Source organism: Colletotrichum abscissum, assembly GCF_030869225.1.
Source record: "Colletotrichum abscissum strain IMI 504890 chromosome Unknown Scaffold_33.1, whole genome shotgun sequence".
Taxonomy (NCBI): domain Eukaryota; kingdom Fungi; phylum Ascomycota; class Sordariomycetes; order Glomerellales; family Glomerellaceae; genus Colletotrichum; species Colletotrichum abscissum.
In genome coordinates this window covers 564,827-582,486 of record NW_026850243.1, presented here as the reverse complement: position 1 = coordinate 582,486, position 17,660 = coordinate 564,827, and the positions used below count along the sequence as shown (strand labels likewise).

The 17,660-nt window shown below is 38.6% G+C and overlaps 7 protein-coding genes across 7 annotated transcripts; 4 read left to right on the top strand and 3 right to left on the bottom strand.

Annotated features, from left to right (window-relative positions):
- Positions 1 to 6,807: 6,807 nt before the first annotated feature.
- Positions 6,808 to 7,204, top strand: CABS01_11806 (uncharacterized protein; the record flags this gene model as incomplete). Its single annotated transcript, XM_060545160.1, has 2 exons — positions 6,808 to 7,049; positions 7,144 to 7,204. 2 exons carry the CDS (start codon positions 6,808 to 6,810, stop codon positions 7,202 to 7,204), a joined length of 303 nt encoding a protein of 100 aa, XP_060397277.1.
- A 985-nt stretch (positions 7,205 to 8,189) lies between these two features.
- On the top strand, positions 8,190 to 9,100 carry CABS01_11805 (uncharacterized protein; the record flags this gene model as incomplete). Its single annotated transcript, XM_060545159.1, has 2 exons — positions 8,190 to 8,754; positions 9,054 to 9,100. 2 exons carry the CDS (start codon positions 8,190 to 8,192, stop codon positions 9,098 to 9,100), a joined length of 612 nt encoding a protein of 203 aa, XP_060397276.1.
- A 480-nt stretch (positions 9,101 to 9,580) lies between these two features.
- Positions 9,581 to 10,912, bottom strand: CABS01_11804 (uncharacterized protein; the record flags this gene model as incomplete). The annotated part of the gene is made up of 1 exon (XM_060545158.1): positions 9,581 to 10,912. One exon carries the CDS (start codon positions 10,910 to 10,912, stop codon positions 9,581 to 9,583), a length of 1,332 nt encoding a protein of 443 aa, XP_060397275.1.
- Positions 10,913 to 11,233: 321 nt separating this feature from the next.
- CABS01_11803 (uncharacterized protein) lies at positions 11,234 to 13,618 on the bottom strand (the record flags this gene model as incomplete). Its single annotated transcript, XM_060545157.1, has 5 exons — positions 11,234 to 11,567; positions 11,654 to 11,743; positions 11,815 to 12,168; positions 12,469 to 13,331; positions 13,397 to 13,618. The coding sequence occupies 5 exons, from the start codon at positions 13,616 to 13,618 to the stop codon at positions 11,234 to 11,236; spliced, it is 1,863 nt and encodes a 620-aa protein (XP_060397274.1).
- A 360-nt stretch (positions 13,619 to 13,978) lies between these two features.
- On the bottom strand, positions 13,979 to 14,518 carry CABS01_11802 (uncharacterized protein; the record flags this gene model as incomplete). The annotated part of the gene is made up of 2 exons (XM_060545156.1): positions 13,979 to 14,218; positions 14,312 to 14,518. The coding sequence occupies 2 exons, from the start codon at positions 14,516 to 14,518 to the stop codon at positions 13,979 to 13,981; spliced, it is 447 nt and encodes a 148-aa protein (XP_060397273.1).
- Positions 14,519 to 14,922: 404 nt separating this feature from the next.
- On the top strand, positions 14,923 to 15,524 carry CABS01_11801 (scytalone dehydratase; the record flags this gene model as incomplete). Its single annotated transcript, XM_060545155.1, has 3 exons — positions 14,923 to 14,941; positions 15,014 to 15,111; positions 15,171 to 15,524. The coding sequence occupies 3 exons, from the start codon at positions 14,923 to 14,925 to the stop codon at positions 15,522 to 15,524; spliced, it is 471 nt and encodes a 156-aa protein (XP_060397272.1).
- An 871-nt stretch (positions 15,525 to 16,395) lies between these two features.
- On the top strand, positions 16,396 to 17,364 carry CABS01_11800 (tetrahydroxynaphthalene reductase-1; the record flags this gene model as incomplete). Its single annotated transcript, XM_060545154.1, has 3 exons — positions 16,396 to 16,728; positions 16,825 to 17,151; positions 17,230 to 17,364. 3 exons carry the CDS (start codon positions 16,396 to 16,398, stop codon positions 17,362 to 17,364), a joined length of 795 nt encoding a protein of 264 aa, XP_060397271.1.
- Between the last annotated feature and the right edge of the window lie 296 nt (positions 17,365 to 17,660).

The window sequence follows — 17,660 nt, the reverse complement described above, 5'->3', positions numbered from 1 at the left end:
GTTAATTTAAGATTTTAATTAATTCTTTTATTCGTAACTTAGCATATAAAAGAATTTATAAGTACTCGACTTTTTTATTAGTAACCTAGCGAACGAAAGAATTTCGAGATTTTAATTAATTTAAGATTTTAATTAATTTTTTTATTCGTAACCTAGTGTATAAAAGAATTTATAAGTACTTAATTCTTTTATTTACGACTTAGCGAACGAAAAAATTTATAAATACTTAATTCTTTTATTAGCAACTTAGTAAATAAAGAATTTATAAGTACTTAATTTTTTTATTTACGACCTAGTAAACAAAAGAATTTATAAATACTTAATTCTTTTATTCGCAACCTAGTATATAAAAGAATTTATAAGTACTTAATTTTTTTATTTACGACTTAGTAAATAAAAGAATTTATAAGTACTTAATTCTTTTATTTACGACTTAATAAATAAAAGAATTTATAAGTACTCGATTCTTTTATTAGTAACTTAGTAAATAAAAGAATTTTAAAATTTTAGTTAATTTAAAATTTTAGTTAATTCTTTTATTCATAACCTAGCGCATGAAAGAATTTATAAATACTTAATTCTTTTATTAGCGACTTAGCAAATAAAAGAATTTTAAAATTTTAGTTAATTTAAAATTTTAATTAATTCTTTTATTCGTAACTTAGCGTATAAAAGAATTTATAAGTACTTAATTCTTTTATTTACGACCTAGCAAATAAAAGAATTTATAAGTACTTAATATTTTTATTAATAACCTAGCGAACGAAAGAATTTCGAAATTTTAATTAATTTAAGATTTTAGTTAATTCTTTCGTTTATAACTTAGTATATAAAAGAATTTATAAGTACTCGATTCTTTTATTAGCGACTTAGTAAATAAAAAAATTTATAAGTACTCAATTTTTTTATTAACAACTTAGTAAACGAAAGATTTTATAAGTACTCGATTTTTTCGTTTACGACCTAGCGAATAAAAGAATTTATAAGTACTTAATTCTTTTATTTACTATATAGCAAATAAAAGAATTTTAAAATTTTAGTTAATTCGTTTAGTTATTACTTATTAAATAAAAGATCTTTTAAGTATTACTTATTAAATAAAAGAATTTCTTAAGTTTTATTTAATTTTTTTAGTAATTACTTAATAACTTAAAGAATTTCGTAAACTTATTTACTTATTTTCTTTTATATTAAATTATTTAAAAAATTTTTTTTTATTAATATTAGGCGGCTATAGTAGTAAAGTAATATTAAGTAGCTACGGTAGTAAAGTAATATTTAGTAACTACGGTGGTTAAGTAATATTATATTTTATAAATAAAAAAAATAATTTATTTATATGTATTAAAAAGTGATTACTAAGTAGTTATAACTAAGTAATACTTTTATTAATTTCTTACTTTTTTAAAATATACCTTATTTTTAAGTAAAAAGTATGCGAAATTCTTAAAAATTCCTAAACCTAAGCCCATTTAGCCTACTTAATTATAATTAGATTTTTATAAATCTCAAATAGGCTATATAGCGGTTTTGATTTTAGAATAATATAAAAAGTAAGCGTAATAATACTTTTATAAGGGTTAGTATTGCGGTAATATTGAGATTAATAAGGAATATAGGTAATAAAATAGAAATATTATAAATAAGTTAATAGTAAATAGGGAGTTTAGTACTCCCCCTCCCCTCTTTTACCCTCTCTTTTACTCTCTCTTTTTTTACCTTTTTACTTACGTTCTTATATATTCTTAGTTTTATAATAAGGCTTTTAAAACAAAAAATAATATATTTTAATAAAATTATCTTTAGGAAACTACTAAATAACTCTATAAAATAGAGATATTTAATATTATAAGATAATAAAGACTTAAATATAATATTATTTAGCTTACTAATACGTTTATTATTAAAGTCGATATCTCTAAGACTATTATAAAATAGTAACTAGTTCTAAAAATTAATTTTTAAGTTTAGAGAGGATCTAAACCGATATAATAAGATAAATAAGTACGTAATTTATATTATAAAACTAATAGTAGTTTTAAACGATTTAAGCTATAATTAGGGCGTCGTTTATAAATATTTCTAATTTTTAATATATAAACGAGCCTAATACTTAGGAATAAAAGATTAAGTTAGAAAAATAATTAAATAGTATAAAAAAAAGACCTTAAAAGCGTAGCTAAATAATAGCCCTAATAATAATAAAAATACGAGACTTCCTAAACCCGTAGTTACCGTAAAATAAAAAAAAGAAGATATATTTATTAATAAAGCGACCGAGGGTACTAAGATTATAAAAAAAGTATAAGAATTATTTATAACTATTTTATAAAAAAAAAAAAAGGCGAGATATTTATAAATAAGTAGCTATATTATTTAAAATATTTAATATAACTAGGACGACTATACAAGTACTTAGGACGCTTAAAATATTAAAAAAAAAAAATTAAAAAAAAAGATATATTAAAAAGAACGTTAGAGTCTTAAATAGCGTTTTAAAATATAAAAAGGGTACTAAGGGAGGGGAACTTTAAACTATAAAAGGATAATTATTATTATATTAGCGAACTTTTTTTTTATTAAATATTTAAAAAAACTTCTAAAAATCGTTTATATTACTTATTAACTAAGTACGAAATAGTCTCTTTTTTAATAAGTAATAGAGTCCTAAAGGTTAAAGGACTTATAAAAACGCTTATTAAATTAGAATACTTAAAATTAACTTTTTTAGTTAAGTAATAAGAGAGTATTATAAATATATCTACTAGGATAAGAATAGCTTTTATATAGATCCGGATATATATATAATAATATAAGCTTTAAAAATTATAAATTAATTTAAAAAATCTTTATTTATAAAGCGGGCCCGAGGTACTATAGTTATAAAGCTTTTTATAAAAAAATAGTTTTATAACTAACTAAGAAAAAGGTATTAATAGCTACTTAGCGAGCTATTTTATAAAAGAGCTAGGCTTAAAAAAGGAATAAGGATTTTTAAATACGATTTATTAGTTTATTATACTAAGGATTCTAATTAATATACTAAGATTAAGCGTTTTAATATTTTTATTAAAAAATATTAACTCGTAGTATAAATAGTTAAAGGCTAAGAAAAAATAGAGAGGTCTCGGTTTATTAAAAAAAAAAAAAAAAAGAATTAGTTTATAATTTATTAATAAAAAGGGTACTATTTATATAAGACCTATATAATATAATAAAAACGAATATAATAAATAGGATTTTAATAAAAAAGAATCCTAAGACGATAAAAGCTTTATAATAGATTTAAAAAAGAAAGTTAAAACGAAAAGTAATAAATTTACTATTATTTTTATTTATTAAGGGGATTAGAGTAAGAAATATAATTAAAGTTAACTAGGTTATAGATTCTAAACTTCTTTTACTTATTAATAATAAGTAAAAGGTTAGCTTAGTTAGTTAACTAGGTTATAAATTCTAAAATTCTTTTATTTACTAATAGCGAGGAAAAGGCTAGCTTGGCTAGTTAAATAAAGTATTTAATACTTAATTTCTTTTACTCGTTAATAATAAGTAAAAGGTTAGCTTAGCTAGTTAAACGAGGCATTTAATAACTAAATTCTTTTATTTATTAATAGTAAATAAAAGGTTAACTTAGCTAGTTAACTAAGTTATAGATTTTAAAATTCTTTTACTCGCTAATAGTAAGTAAAAGGCTAGCTCGGCTAGTTAAACGAGGTATTTAATACTTAAATTTTTTTACTTATTAATAGCGAGTAAAAGGTTAGCTCGGCTAGTTAAACGAGGTATTTAATACTTAATTTCTTTTACTCGCTAATAATAAGTAAAAAGTTAGCTTAGCTAGTTAAATAAGGTATTTAATAACTAAATTCTTTTACTTACTAATAATAAGTAAAAAGTTAGCTTAGCTAGTTAATTAGGTTATAAATTCTAAAAATTTTTTACTCGCTAATAATAAGTAAAAAGCTAGCTCGGCTAGTTAAATAAGGTATTTAATAACTAAATTCTTTTATTCGCTAATAGTAAATAAAAAGTTAGCCCAGGTATTTAGGGTTTATAAAGCTTAAATATTTCTTTATCTCGCTAATAGCATATAAAAGGTTAGTAAAGGTAGTAAGTAGTTAGGGTTTATAGATCCTAAATTATTTTTTAACTCGTTGATAGTAAATAAAAAGTTAGCTTAGGTAGTTAATATAAGTATTTAGGATTAAAATCTTTTTACTTATTATTAGTAAGTAAAAAGCTAGCTAAGGTAGTGGGTATTTAAGATTTATAAATTTTAAATTTTCTTTTTAAGCCTAACCCTTTAGTACTTAATTAATAAGGCTTTTAAAATAAAAAATAATATATTTTTATAAAATTATTTTTAAAACACTACTAGATAACTCTATAAAATAAAAATATTTAATATTATAAAATAATAAAAACTTAAATATAGTATTATTTAGCTTATTAATACGTTTATTATTAAAGTTAATATTTTTAAAACTATTATAAAATAGTAACTAGTTTTAAAAACTAAGTTCTAAGTTTAGAGAGGATTTAAATTAATATAATAAAATAAATAAATACGTAGTTTATATTACGAAGCTAGTAGTAGTTTTAAATAATTTAGGCTATAATTAGGGCGTCGTCCGTAAGTATTTTTAATTTTTAATATAAGAGCGAGCTTAATACTTAGGAATAAAAAACTAAGTTAAAAAAATAATCGAACGGTATAGAGAGAAGATTTTAAAAATATAATTAAATAATAGTTTTAATAATAATAAAAGTATAAAACCTCCCGAACTTATAGTTATTATAAAATAAAAAAAAGAAAATATATTTATTAATAAAGTAACTAAGGGTACTAAGATTATAAAAGAAATATAAGAACTATTTATAACTATTTTATAAAAAAAAAAAAACGAGATATTTATAAATAGGTAGCTATATTATTTAAAATACTTAATATAATTAAAATAATTATATAAGTACTTAGGACGCTTAAAGTATTAAAAAAAAGAATTAAAAAAAAAGATATATTAAAAAGAATATTAGAGTTCTAAATAGCGTTTTAAAATATTAAAAAGGAGCTAGGGAAGGGGAACTTTAAATTATAAAAAGATAATTATTATTATATTAGCGAACTTTTTTTTTATTAAATATTTAAAATAACCTCTAAAAATCGTTTATATTACTTATTAACTAAGTATAAAGTAATCTTTTTTTTAATAAGTAACGGAGTTTTAAAAATTAAAAGACTTATAAAAACGCTTATTAAATTAAAATATTTAAAATTAGCTTTTTTAGTTAAGTAGTAAGGGAGTATTATAAATATATTTATTAAAATAAAAATAGTTTTTATATAGATCTAAATATATATATAATAATATAAGCTTTAAAAGTTATAGGTTAATTTAAAAGATTTTTATTTATAAAATAGGCCTAAGGTATTATAATTATAAAACTTTTTATAAAAAAATAGTTTTATAACTAGCTAAAAAAATAGTATTAATAACTACTTAACGAGCTATTTTATAAAAGAGCTAGGCTTAAAAAAAGAGTAAGGATTTTTAAATATAATTTATTAATTTATTACGCTAAGGATATTAGTTAATATACTAAGATTAAGTATTTTAATATTTTTATTAAAAAATATTAACTTATAGTATAAGTAACTAAAAACTAAAAAAAAATAGAGAGGTTTTAGTTTATTAAAAAAAAAAATAGAGTTAGTTTATAGTTTATTAATAAAAAGGGTACTATTTATATAAGATTTATATAATATAGTAAAAACGAGTATAATAAATAGGATTTTAATAAAAAAAATCTTAAGATAACGAAGGCTCTATAATAAATTTAAAAAAGAAAGTTAAAATAAAAAGTAATAGATTTATTATTATTTTTATTTATTAAGGGGATTAGAATAGGAAATATAATTAAAGTTAATTAGGTTATAAATTCTAAACTTCTTTTACTTACTAATAATAAATAAAAAGTTAACTTAGCTAGTTAACTAAGTTATAAATTTTAGAATTCTTTTACTTATTAATAGTAAGTAAAAAACTAGTTTAGCTAGTTAAATAAGGTATTTAATACTTAAATTCTTTTATTTATTAATAATAAGTAAAAGGTTAGCTCGGCTAGTTAAACGAGGTATTTAATACTTAATTTTTTTTACTTATTAATAATAAGTAAAAAGTTAGCTTAGTTAGTTAATTAGGTTATAAATTTTAGAATTTTTTTACTTATTAATAATAAATAAAAAGCTAGCTCGGTTAGTTAAATAAGGTATTTAATATAAAACCGATGCGAAAATGTTTAATACACCGGCTATAGTTAATAGCGTACTCGTGCGGTTTATTAATAATATTAGTGACGTTGTTGGGTTGCTATCTGGGTCGTTGACGGGAAAAAAGCTGTCAGGGCGGATGCATCTTGCCCACCTGCCGTTCCCAGTTTTGATTCCCTCCGGAAAGGCCACTGCATTGTTTGGTCCTACTATATGATCGTAAGGTAGGCAGAAGGCAGGCAGGAACCTTTGTCCTTCCTGCCTCCCCCTCGTCACTTGCAAATGTGGCCTCTTCCTTCCCTCCCAAAGTTACCGGAGTGCTCTTGCTGTGAGGGTTATTGATGGGTGAGCTCCAAACTTCCCCGCTATCTTTTCTACACTTCCCTATCGACAGAGCACCCAGAACAGGACGACTGCGCCACTCTTTCGCCCTTCTACTTTCACTGCGGCATATACAGATTGACCGACGTACGAAGCGGCGATAGCGTAATTCGCTCCTGGCGTCCGAAATTCAGCAGTCTGAACCTGAAGCCATGGCCGCATCAGAAGCCACTGATGGTACTCGGGAAAGGCGGGCGAAGCCCCCCTTCAGAGGCGCAATTGTCCCGATTGTCTTTATCATCAACCAGCTTGGCCATCGTCGGCCGAACATGGCATCCACCGCCCGCGACATGGAGCATCTGGCCCGCGCGATCCAGAAACTCCAGGATGAGGCCGAGAGTGACAGCTCAGGTTCGCAATCAAATGGATCCAACCCGAGTTTGACGGGATCGAAGTAGGAGCGAGTGACGATCATCTGACGGATCTCCAGAATAGTGAGTACTGAAGACTTTTGGGCTCGACTCTTGCTGATCTTGATGTGCTTACAGATTCGACGACGAAACGCCAGGCAAACCATGTATTGCAAAGGCATGGTTCGTCGTTGCCTGACATAATCCTGTGCCTGCATATGCCGTTCGGGCCTGGCTCGGAGGTCTCTCAGTATGAGGAAGACGTCGAATATGGGGATGACCGTATATGTAATTTGGGTAGATGCGGTGGCGTACTTGAGGTGGAGGCACTTTGCATATCTCGTGGGGGAGATTCGGGTTCGGCCGGAACTGGTTTTTGCAAAATCATTTTGCGGACACCGTGAACGCTGAAGCAATCCCCATCGTGCTTCATGGAGCGAGGCCGGCGGGAGACTTGCGGTCGAAAGACTTAGTCGTGCCTAAGATACCGTTATAATAAAACTCTTGGTCGTTGCTATCTCTGTCCCTGTATTAAATCTTGTTCCTCTATATAAGCTAGGGCCATTCCCTATAGAGAACCTCTTTTATAATAGCTTTAAAAGAAGTTTAATCACTTTAGAACCTAAACTAAAATAATTTTCTTATCCTTAAAAGTATGCATCTTTTTAATTCTTAACCCGACTTATAATAAGTGATTATAATTAGTTTTTATTATAGGCATATCTAGAATTAACTTATATTTAATAAGAACTCTAAAAAGGTCCGCTAGCTATTAATTATACCAGCCTTCTAGCTATATTACTATAAAGCTAAAGTAAATTTAAAGTTCGTAATTAAGTTTGTATTGATATTAATATTAACTCTTACCTTTTATTATTTTATAATTCGTATATGAGTTATATACGTTGTAATAGAGCTAGGACTATATATATGCTTAGTGGGCCCCGCGCCCTCGACGTACGTTAATAGTAATCGGGTTTTGGGGATGAGTGTCTTGACGACGGGCCCCGGGCTTTAACTATAGTGTAATTCCCCCGAACCCTTGCATGCCCGAAGAAGGGAGAGCAGTAGTATGATCTTATAATAGTTCGGCACATTACCTTAACTTAAAGCCATTCTATGTTTTAATCATTGACGTTGTTTCAGCACATTTGCTATCAAGGCCCCGCCAACTATTCATAGCCATGCCTGTATATGCCATCATAGGGGCAACAGGAAACACAGGAACGGCACTAATTGAGCAACTCTCTCGTAACCCTGCCGCCCACATCCGAGCCTTTTGCCGCGACAAAAACAAGTTGCTCAAAGCAGCACCCTACGTCCTCGACAGTAAACGGGTAGAGGTCTTTGAGGGAAGCATTCACGACGTCGAACTCCTCGCACAATGCATCCAAGGCGCCAAAGCCGTATTCCACGTCGTTAGCACAAACACGAACGTGCCGGATTGTCATGTTGGCCTTGACACAGCGAAAGGCATTGTGGATGCTCTGAAAATGATCGAGGCCGCGTCTTGGTCACGAGATGTTGCGCAGGGCGAGAAGCTGCCCAAGATCGTCCTCCTTTCATCCGCGACCATTGACGACCACCTCTCCCAGCATACGCCCTTGTGGCTCCGCGCTATTTTACTTAGGTCTGCATCAAATGTATACGAGGACCTCCGGCAGACCGAGGCGTTTCTACGGATGCATGGCGATAGGATCACTACCATTTTTATCAAGCCTGGCGGCCTGTCTGTCGACAAGCAAAGAGGTCATAAGTTAGATATGAATCGAGAAGAGTCCTTTATCTCGTATCAAGACCTAGCGGCCGCAATGCTAGAAGCAGCGAACGATGAGAGTGGGCAGTATGATATGCGAAATGTTAGCGTTGTCAATTCTGGGGGAAGCGCGAAGTTGCCATCTGGAACGCCTTGGTGTATCTTGACTGGCTTACTTCGTCATTACTTTCCGTTCACGCACCCTTACCTTCCAACGCCGGGGCCTGCTTGAGAGAGATCACAAGATGACAATTAGAAATCAGACTCAAGTAAATCCTTATGTCCATGATAGAGCGTAACTTTAACATCGTCCGCTTCGAATCAAGACGATTAGCATGATTTTTGAGCAACTTTAAAACGTATGAGGTTTTATCAAAAACCACTTCCATTGTAAGTACAAACGCACTGAAACTTTATCACACATTGCCTGCGTTTATGTACCTTGTTACGGGTCGCAATCTTGAAATAGCCCTTCTCTATTATATTTTATTTAATGGCCGGTGTCTGCTTCTCATCTTCTGGAATCGATCCTCCATTTCAATACAAGTCGCCAATCCTCAATGCCTTGCAGACCAGAAGGTAGTCGTTAGTACAAGACCCACAAGCCACGATTGAAAGATTACTCCTCGCTCCGGTTACTGGTGTGTTTTATTTATTCGCTATTCCCGAACTATCTACGGATAGTGACAAGCCTTTTGGAAAGAGCAATTTCATATCCAAATTCGGCACGCATATGGTCTCTTAAGCAAGTTTTCGGCCCCTCCGGAACTCAACGTTATTCAAGAACCAACCCGGCCACATAAGACCTTCTTCAGCCCATCACTTCAAATCGGGTCTGCTCCAGGCTTCGTCGAACCCTGTGCCCATAATCCATTTCAGCTCTGCAGTCACTCCCCGCGTAGACCCGAGGGACATGCGCGCCAACTTCAACCACATGTCCCCCTTGACTGGAAAGTTAGCACTCCATGCGCCCCCCTCATGGGCTTTGGCAGACTCCTCCCCATTTCTCAACGCTCGTATGAACTTGGCCACGTGTCCGTCGTCATGCTCCTTAGTCACCGCAGCGTAGAGTTGCTTCCAGTCCATATCCTTAGTGAATTCGTCGTAGTACTCCGTGATTGCCTCGCTATGGAGGTCGGGACAGCGACAGAATGCATAAAAGGCCAGGTCCAGTCGTCCTTTCCACTCTACTAATCGCAAACGGTCTTCCATCGCGATCCAATCCTGCTTATTGAATATGGTGAAGAAGATGGAGCTGGTGACTACATGCATGAGGAAGAAGTCGATCTTGCACTTCTTAGCAGGACGCTGACTGGCTCCGGCAAGGTAAGCTGAGAAACTGATCATCTCCGCGGTGCGACGCTCGAGGTCTACCGAGCGGATGCGGAATTGGGCTGCGATAGGCGCGAGTTCGCTTGCGGCATCGTCCATGACGCCGTTCCTCATTCTATTCCATCGATCTTCCCACTTCGGGGCTGTGAAGATGGCCTTGTTGTTCTGGACCTGTTGAGAGAGCCCCAAGAGCGATAGCGACTTTTCTGGATGAGGTTGGCCCTTGGCCATGATCTCGCTGCTAAAAAGGAGTGCGCCAATATGGCCATCCTCGTGAGTTGCAGCCTGTGCAAGGGCTTCGGCGATTATACCAGGCTGCTCCCACTCGACTCCTAGTCCCAGGTGTATGAGCGAATGATACATGCCCTCGTACATCTTAATTAGCATCTTCTCAGCCAGTGGAGTGCGCGAGAAAACGAAGCGGTTGACCACTTGTTTCCATCCGTGCTTGTTGATTTCGCCTTCAAAGAAAGCTAGAAAGGTTGAATACAAATCGCAGGTGCCCAATAATTCGCCCAGGTTTTCTTCATCTTTGTTGAGCTGCTGCAGAACTTTTGCGTTCATGTCTGGTTTTGTTCGTTGGATATCCACTGTATCGTCATATGCCCTCTGGAGATCGCTCGAGTCAGCACCCAGGGCCAAGCACGTTAGAATGCTGTGCGCGGTGTGGTTGTGACCAGTCACGTCTCGGAAAAAGATATGCCATTTATCGTGATTGGCTTGCAGAAGGTTGTTTGCTTCATTTAGAGCATCTGACGAAACATCAGCGTCGCATAGGATGCCAGCGTGCTCGGAAGAAAGGGCGATTTGAGAGGCCATTTGACGATGTTTGTTCGAGTTATGCCCAACGTAATCATGAATTGTATGTAGCTATGTGGGATACTGCGAAAGTACGTAAACAGGGCATTCCTCTTAAACGTGGTGATGTTGGTCATCTTGGGTCGGGCTTCGTCTTCGTAACGTCGGGTTTCCGGCTCCACCACCTATTGCGTCCGATGATGGTACCGCCAGAATTCTTTTCGCGAAGAGTCACAGTGGTATTCAAATCAATAGTGATGAATACGTCAGCTTTGGATCCAGGTTCTGGGGACGGAATCTTGCGCAAGACAGATCCGGAACTCAAAATTGCTGCGCACCTGACTAGCTAAACTGCATGCCCCCGTTACCCTGAATTACATCCCCGTTGATCCATCGACTTGCGTCGCTTGCTAGAAAAGCAACAATCTGTGCAACGTCGTCAATCGTTCCGAGACGTTTCGCGGCGCTGGGCAATTGAGAGAGCTCCTCGAGCACTTCAGGCGGGTCTTGGGCATGATAGTCGGTCATAGTTGGGCCAATAGCGATGACATTGCTGGTCAGTCCGTGGGGAGTGGCTAGTTCTTGGGCCCAGAATCGCGACAAACATTCGAGAGCGGCCTTGGATGAAGCCCAGGCTGCGAAGGGCACATCCGGTCGGCGCGCGAGCACCGAAGAGCTATTGAACCCCGAATCCGAGAATTAGCGAGAACCGTTCACTCACGGTGAGTTCCACTACAGTCAATGGCGCGTTGGAATACCCACATGCTGATAATACGACCCCCGGCATGTGGCAGGTTGGGCACCATGGCAGAGACAAGCTCCAAGGGGGCTTTGGCGTTGACTTGCATACACCTGCAGAAAGACATGGGTATAATTCAGCATCGGCCGTACGCATACTCCATATAACAAGACTATTCACGGACCTATCAAAAAGATGCCCCGGACTTTGGAGCACCGGGGTTGGTGAGTCCGGATCAAGAGCTGCGTTATTGACCAAGATGTGGATGGTGTCGGCTTTCAGCCCCGCTAGCGCTTTCTCCACCAAACGCTGGCCCGAGCCATTCAGGGCGAGATCCTCCTGAACACAGGTTGCCGAAACGCCCTTGGACCTGATCTCTACTGCGAGTTTATCTGCGGCCGGCCTACTGAGATCCGAGACGAAGCAGATGGCGACATTTGCGCCGCGGGAGGCTAGTTCGAGAACAACTTGCTTGCCGATGCCTCTAGAAGATCCGGTCACAATAGCGTTCTTTCCAGCGAGACTCAGGGACTCGGGGCTATAGTTGGGACATTTAGTTGGTACTATCGCAAGGAAGGGTCCATGACGAACATTGTATAATTTGAAACGGCAGCCATCTTCCAATGCAATATGGAGTACAGTAGTAATTCAAGGAGAGTGATAATGACTAATAAGCGCAACAGAAAAATTGGCAGCAGGATAGGGGAGTATTGAGCGATTTGTTTTACTTATTGCCCCCAAGGAAAACGAATGAAAACAAGGCCTTTTATGTTGCACACATTTCTTTGCGATAGTTCATGCAATTACCACACAAGCGGACAGCTGCTAGTCTCAGTACTCAACAGCGAGTCGTTTCTGAATCCATTCTCTGGCCGAAAGCTTGCCCCATTCTCCATCCATGATCGGCTTCCAAGTCCCCGGCACCTCACAGCCCCGGACTATTCCAATCACCTCATCCGGATTGGGCACGCCAAAGTAGACTAGTGAATACCTGTCTATCACTTTCACGCTCTTTTCGCCCCGGGGACCCTCACTGCCCGGTGTCTGGTGCTGTTTCGGAGCGACTACGCGGTGCAATGCGCTCTTCCACCTCCCATTAGACAATTGCTCGAGCATATCTCCGACGTTCACGACCATAGCGCCGGATACAGGCGGGATGGGTCGGAAAATGTGCCCGTCGTGCACCTCGAGTCCGCCAACCGCATCCTGAAAGACGATGGTGAGCGTCCCAAAATCGGTATGCGCGTTGAGTCGCTTGGCATTTTCCAAGCCGGGCTTCTGCAGGGGAGTCGAGGGATAAAAATTCCAGGTCATGTGACAATCATTTTCCGAGTGAATGCGACTGAAGTAGTCGCGGTCGTCAATCTGCAGGGCCTCACCCAGGAATCGAAAGAGGTCGTGAGCAAGCCCTTCGCAGTCTGTCCACCACGACTCGGCAAAGGCTCGAAAGCCCGGCAAGACGTTCTCGGGAAGCCACTTGTTGGGAGGAACCGTAGCTGAAAAGGGGTTTCCAAGCTCCAGTGTTTCCTTGCAGTCGGGGTTGCTCTGGCGAAAGGCGTCCGCTTCGTCGGGGTCGAAGACCATTTGGACGGTGTGACCGAGCCCGGTCTTGGCCCAGCCGCGGTTGTCGTCAATCTCGCCACTGGGAGGATGGGCGATCAATTCTTTCACTCTCGCGTCCAGCTCAAAGAATCGCCGTGACTGTCATGATGTCAGTAGGTACTGGTACGGCACTCACTTGACCATAGTGAGATTTCTGGTCATACCCATTCAAATGCCTGCTCGACCCTTTCCTTTGGTATCCCATGGTTAGAAAGATAGACGAAACCGTATTCCCGGAAGGCTGCGTCGAGTTGCTGGACGGCCACTCGTCGTTTCGCGTTGTCGGGAGAGGCAAGTGATTGATAATCCACGACCGGCACGCGCGCTGGTTCAACATATTCAGAATCGATGACTGGGATTTCGGCCATATCGTTGCGCGGGGACATTGTTCAATGGTCGTGGTAAGCGATCATGAGTACTCGCAACTTGATTCCAGTAATTAATATCATTTTTACTACGTGACATCAATTGAGGTCATATATTCGCACCCTCAAAGCTGGTCGGGCACGCTCACCATGTCCAATTTGACCGCCTCTCCCGAGACCCGAGAAACAAGGCGTGTTGAATCCAAGTCTCTCATATACACACACTCACGCGGCGGCTCATTTTCGGATGTTGAGATGATGGGCATTAGATGTCTTCATATGAGATAATGGATGTGATGCTCAATTGAAGCTTTTGCATTCCACAGCTTTGTATTAAATGCGCTGATGCTGACGGCACGGTCTCTAGCTCATAGAGTGAGATTAAGCCCGACACTCTGCTTGCCGATCTTGCAGATACTTCTGAAACTTTGGAGCAAAGTCTTTTGTGAAAGCTGAGTCTAGCATCTCCTCCAGCCGAACAATCTTGTCCCCGGCCTTGCTGAAGTGCAGAAACGCGGCATATTCCATTTCCCATGGACCAAAAGGAGACTCCCCAGTGGAGACCGCATATACTGCTGCCTTATTTTTGGCCGCATCATGCAACACTTCGTGTACAGTCAACTAAATCCCGAGGTTGAGTTAGTTCTGAATCGGTCAACCGGGATCAGTTGAGCTGGACCCCCGGCGATGGCAAAGGTTGCAGACCACACAAACCTTGTAATTGCTGACAATACCCACTAAAGCCGGGAGGGCACGTTCCACGGCGTCCCGTTTCCTCTCTGGAACCCCCAAGCCAAAGGGGAGCGTTACTTGAGTAAAATCATCGGCAAAGACGGCCAGCATATCAGTAGCGTTCCACCGTTTCCATCCATCAATGAACTTTTCGATAGTAGCCGCCTGCGAAGACGCTGTGTCCATCATTTTGGCGCGTTCGATGTTGATCTGCTATATTCGCCGATGTAGAGTAGCGTGTAATTTCGATATGAAGAGACGGTAGTGTGATGTGTTGCAGAGCTTGTCGGGTGGGATCTCGTGCTGATTACTGTGGTAGAAATAGACACCAGTGATGAGCCGACAATAACCAAAGCCATTTAGCCCGAAGTCCGATCATCCATGAGTTCTCGGGATTGACAGCACAGTGACCGCGAAGATACGCTATCGTTGGGTTTGCGTACTGAAATATTTTCAGAAAGGCTAGCGATATGACTGCAGCCCATTTAACCCCCCTTGTGCACGCAACTGGTAAGTTTCCAAGACCATATGCTAGGTGCTGCACGTAGTGGCTCGAAGTGCAATTGTACAATTCTTTTAGCTTCTTCCTTATTATGGACATCACTTTTCAAGGTCAGTTTTGCCCTATTGAAACGTAAACGCCTTTCCTTGTGCGGCCTGAACTAACTCAACCATTGCTCAAAGATGTTTCCGGGTGTGAAGCCGCTCTTTTCGAGTGGGCTGAGAGCTACGATACCAAGGACTGGGACCGGCTTGCAAAGTGCATCGCACCGACATTATACGTAAGCATCAAACTATCCGATATTTTAGAAGAAGATTCCGATGCCAATATTCATCTCAGATTGATTACCGCTCCATATTTAATAAGATTTGGGAGGCTATACCAGCGGCCGATTTCATCCAGATGGTGTCGAACCCGCATTTCCTGGGAAACAAGCAAATCCGGACGCAGCACTTTGTCGGCGGGGCAAAAAAATGGTCCAAGAAAAGCGTTGACGAGATGGTGGGTTACCATCAGATGCGCGTGGCCCATCAAAAGTACGAGGACGAGGACCTTACTAGTGTTGCGCTCAAGGGCCACGCCCACGGGATTGCCACCGTGTTCTATCGCAAGATAGATGACTCATGGAAATTTGCCGGCATCGAACCTACTATTCGATGGTCGGAAGATGACTATGAAAAAATATTTGTATAAGATAGTGGGCAAGAATACTACAAGCAGCCAACATGCTTTGGCGTTCCGAGTTTCTGTTGAACTAATGGGGTTGGCCCTCGAAAGTAAATGATTCCGTTGGGTAACCGCCTCCAGAGCATCTGAAGCCTAGCTTGATGTGCCTTACACTCCGTAGCATCGCCTTCATTCCAAGTTGTAACCCACTTGGCGCCACTCGCGCTAGATTCATTGTACTTTTCCCGAATCTAAGTTGAACACATGTTGCAAAAGCCTTAACCTTGCCTAGCCATGCCTTCCTTCACCTGAACTCGGCCGCATGATCGCCAAGATCTGCTTTCTGCTTCTGCTACCTTGCTAAATGTATTTCGGTGCAAGCCTCGTTGCTACTCACGTCTTTGAATACAGATGACGGTTATCTTTATTCACCTCGATGTTGTTGTTACAGCTAGACGATAATAGGTTGTAGCCTTTCCTGTATCTGACTTTTCGTTGTCGAGATAATCAACCTGCGCATGTGCTTTGGCAACACAGGTTCCCATAAACTCTAGAGAGTTCGACAACGATCATGAACCCCAATGCCGAATTTATGTTTGATCAATTTCTATCGTTCAAACTGGGCTGTGTAAAACCCGTCCAGTGTCAATGGTACCTGATTTTGCTGCTTCGGGGTTCCGCCGAATGATTCGATGTTTCCACCGCAGACCCGAACGAAGCCAGTCCCGGTCTACCGGTCTTCTGGTCGATTCCGACATTTCTTGCACCCCGACTAGAATCTGCGCGGTTACTGAACATAAAATTCCATGGTACCAGGAGTGCGATCATTCCCATTCACACTTTATCTCTATTAAACTAACTGCCCACTCCACCGCTAATATCACCATCAACCAAAATCATGGGTTCCATTTCGCCTCCTGTTTCGCCTTACCGCCTGGATGGCAAGGTTGCGCTCGTCACCGGTTCCGGTCGTGGTATTGGCGCAGCTATAGCTCTTCAGCTGGCACGGTCTGGTGCTAAGGTCGTCATCAACTACGCAAAGTCAGCAGAGTCGGCCAACAAGGTGGTGCAGGAAATTAAGAGTCTCGGATCTGATGCCATTGCCATTCAAGCCGACGTGAGCAAAGTGTCCCAGACGGTTCGCCTATTTGAAGAGGCTGCTGCGCACTTTGGCAAACTGAACATTGTCTGCTCGAACTCGGGCGTAGTTTCATTCGGCCATCTTGACGAGGTTACTGAGGCAAGTTTTTCAAACCGATAATATCCTCCTCACGTGTACATTCTCAAGGGAATCGGTTGCTTTTCTAACATGAAGCACGTATAATAGGAGGAGTTTGACCGAGTCTTCAATATCAACACGCGAGGCCAGTTTTTCGTTGCACAGCAGGCCTACAAGCATGTTTCTGAAGGCGGACGTATCATCCTCATGAGCTCCAACACGGCGGTCTCCTTCTCGGTGCCCCGGCATGCGGTGTACTCGGCGTCCAAAGCCGCTATCAACGCCGCCGTGCGTGTTCTTTCTAAGGACTGTGGCAAGAAGAAGATCACGATCAACGCCATCGCTCCCGGCGGGACTGTAACGAACATGTTCCACGAGACGGCCAAGGATTACCTGCCGAACGCGGAGAACCTTACTAAGGAAGAAATCTTGAACGTAAGAAAGCTCTTGTTCTTGTTTACAAAGGCAGTCGCGACATCAGAAGAAACGAGGACTGACCCATTGATCAATCAGATTGTTGCTAATGTGTCACCACTCAAACGCTGCGGTTATCCAGACGACATTGCAAAGGTCGTCGGGTTTCTTGCTTCTGAAGAGTCAGAATGGGTCAACGGCAAGGTTATCGAGATCGATGGCGGCGCGGCTTGATATCAGTAGGTACACAGAGTTCGTTTTTAGAATCGACTAAATTGAAGCCTTTCCTATCGGTGCATTCAGTTATACAAGCATCAATGTCGGCCATTAGGTTTCTTGTTAGTTCCAGATGAAATGTCTAACAATTCTATCAAGAACCGATCCAGCGGCTCAAGAAATACATCGACGTCGTGACCAAATTGTTTCGGGCAACCGCGCGCGTTCGAAACGCTTGCTACATGTAGTCATTGATGAATCATCGGGCACATAACATAGAAATCAGATGATCTTCTCTTTTGCCTGTAAGTAAA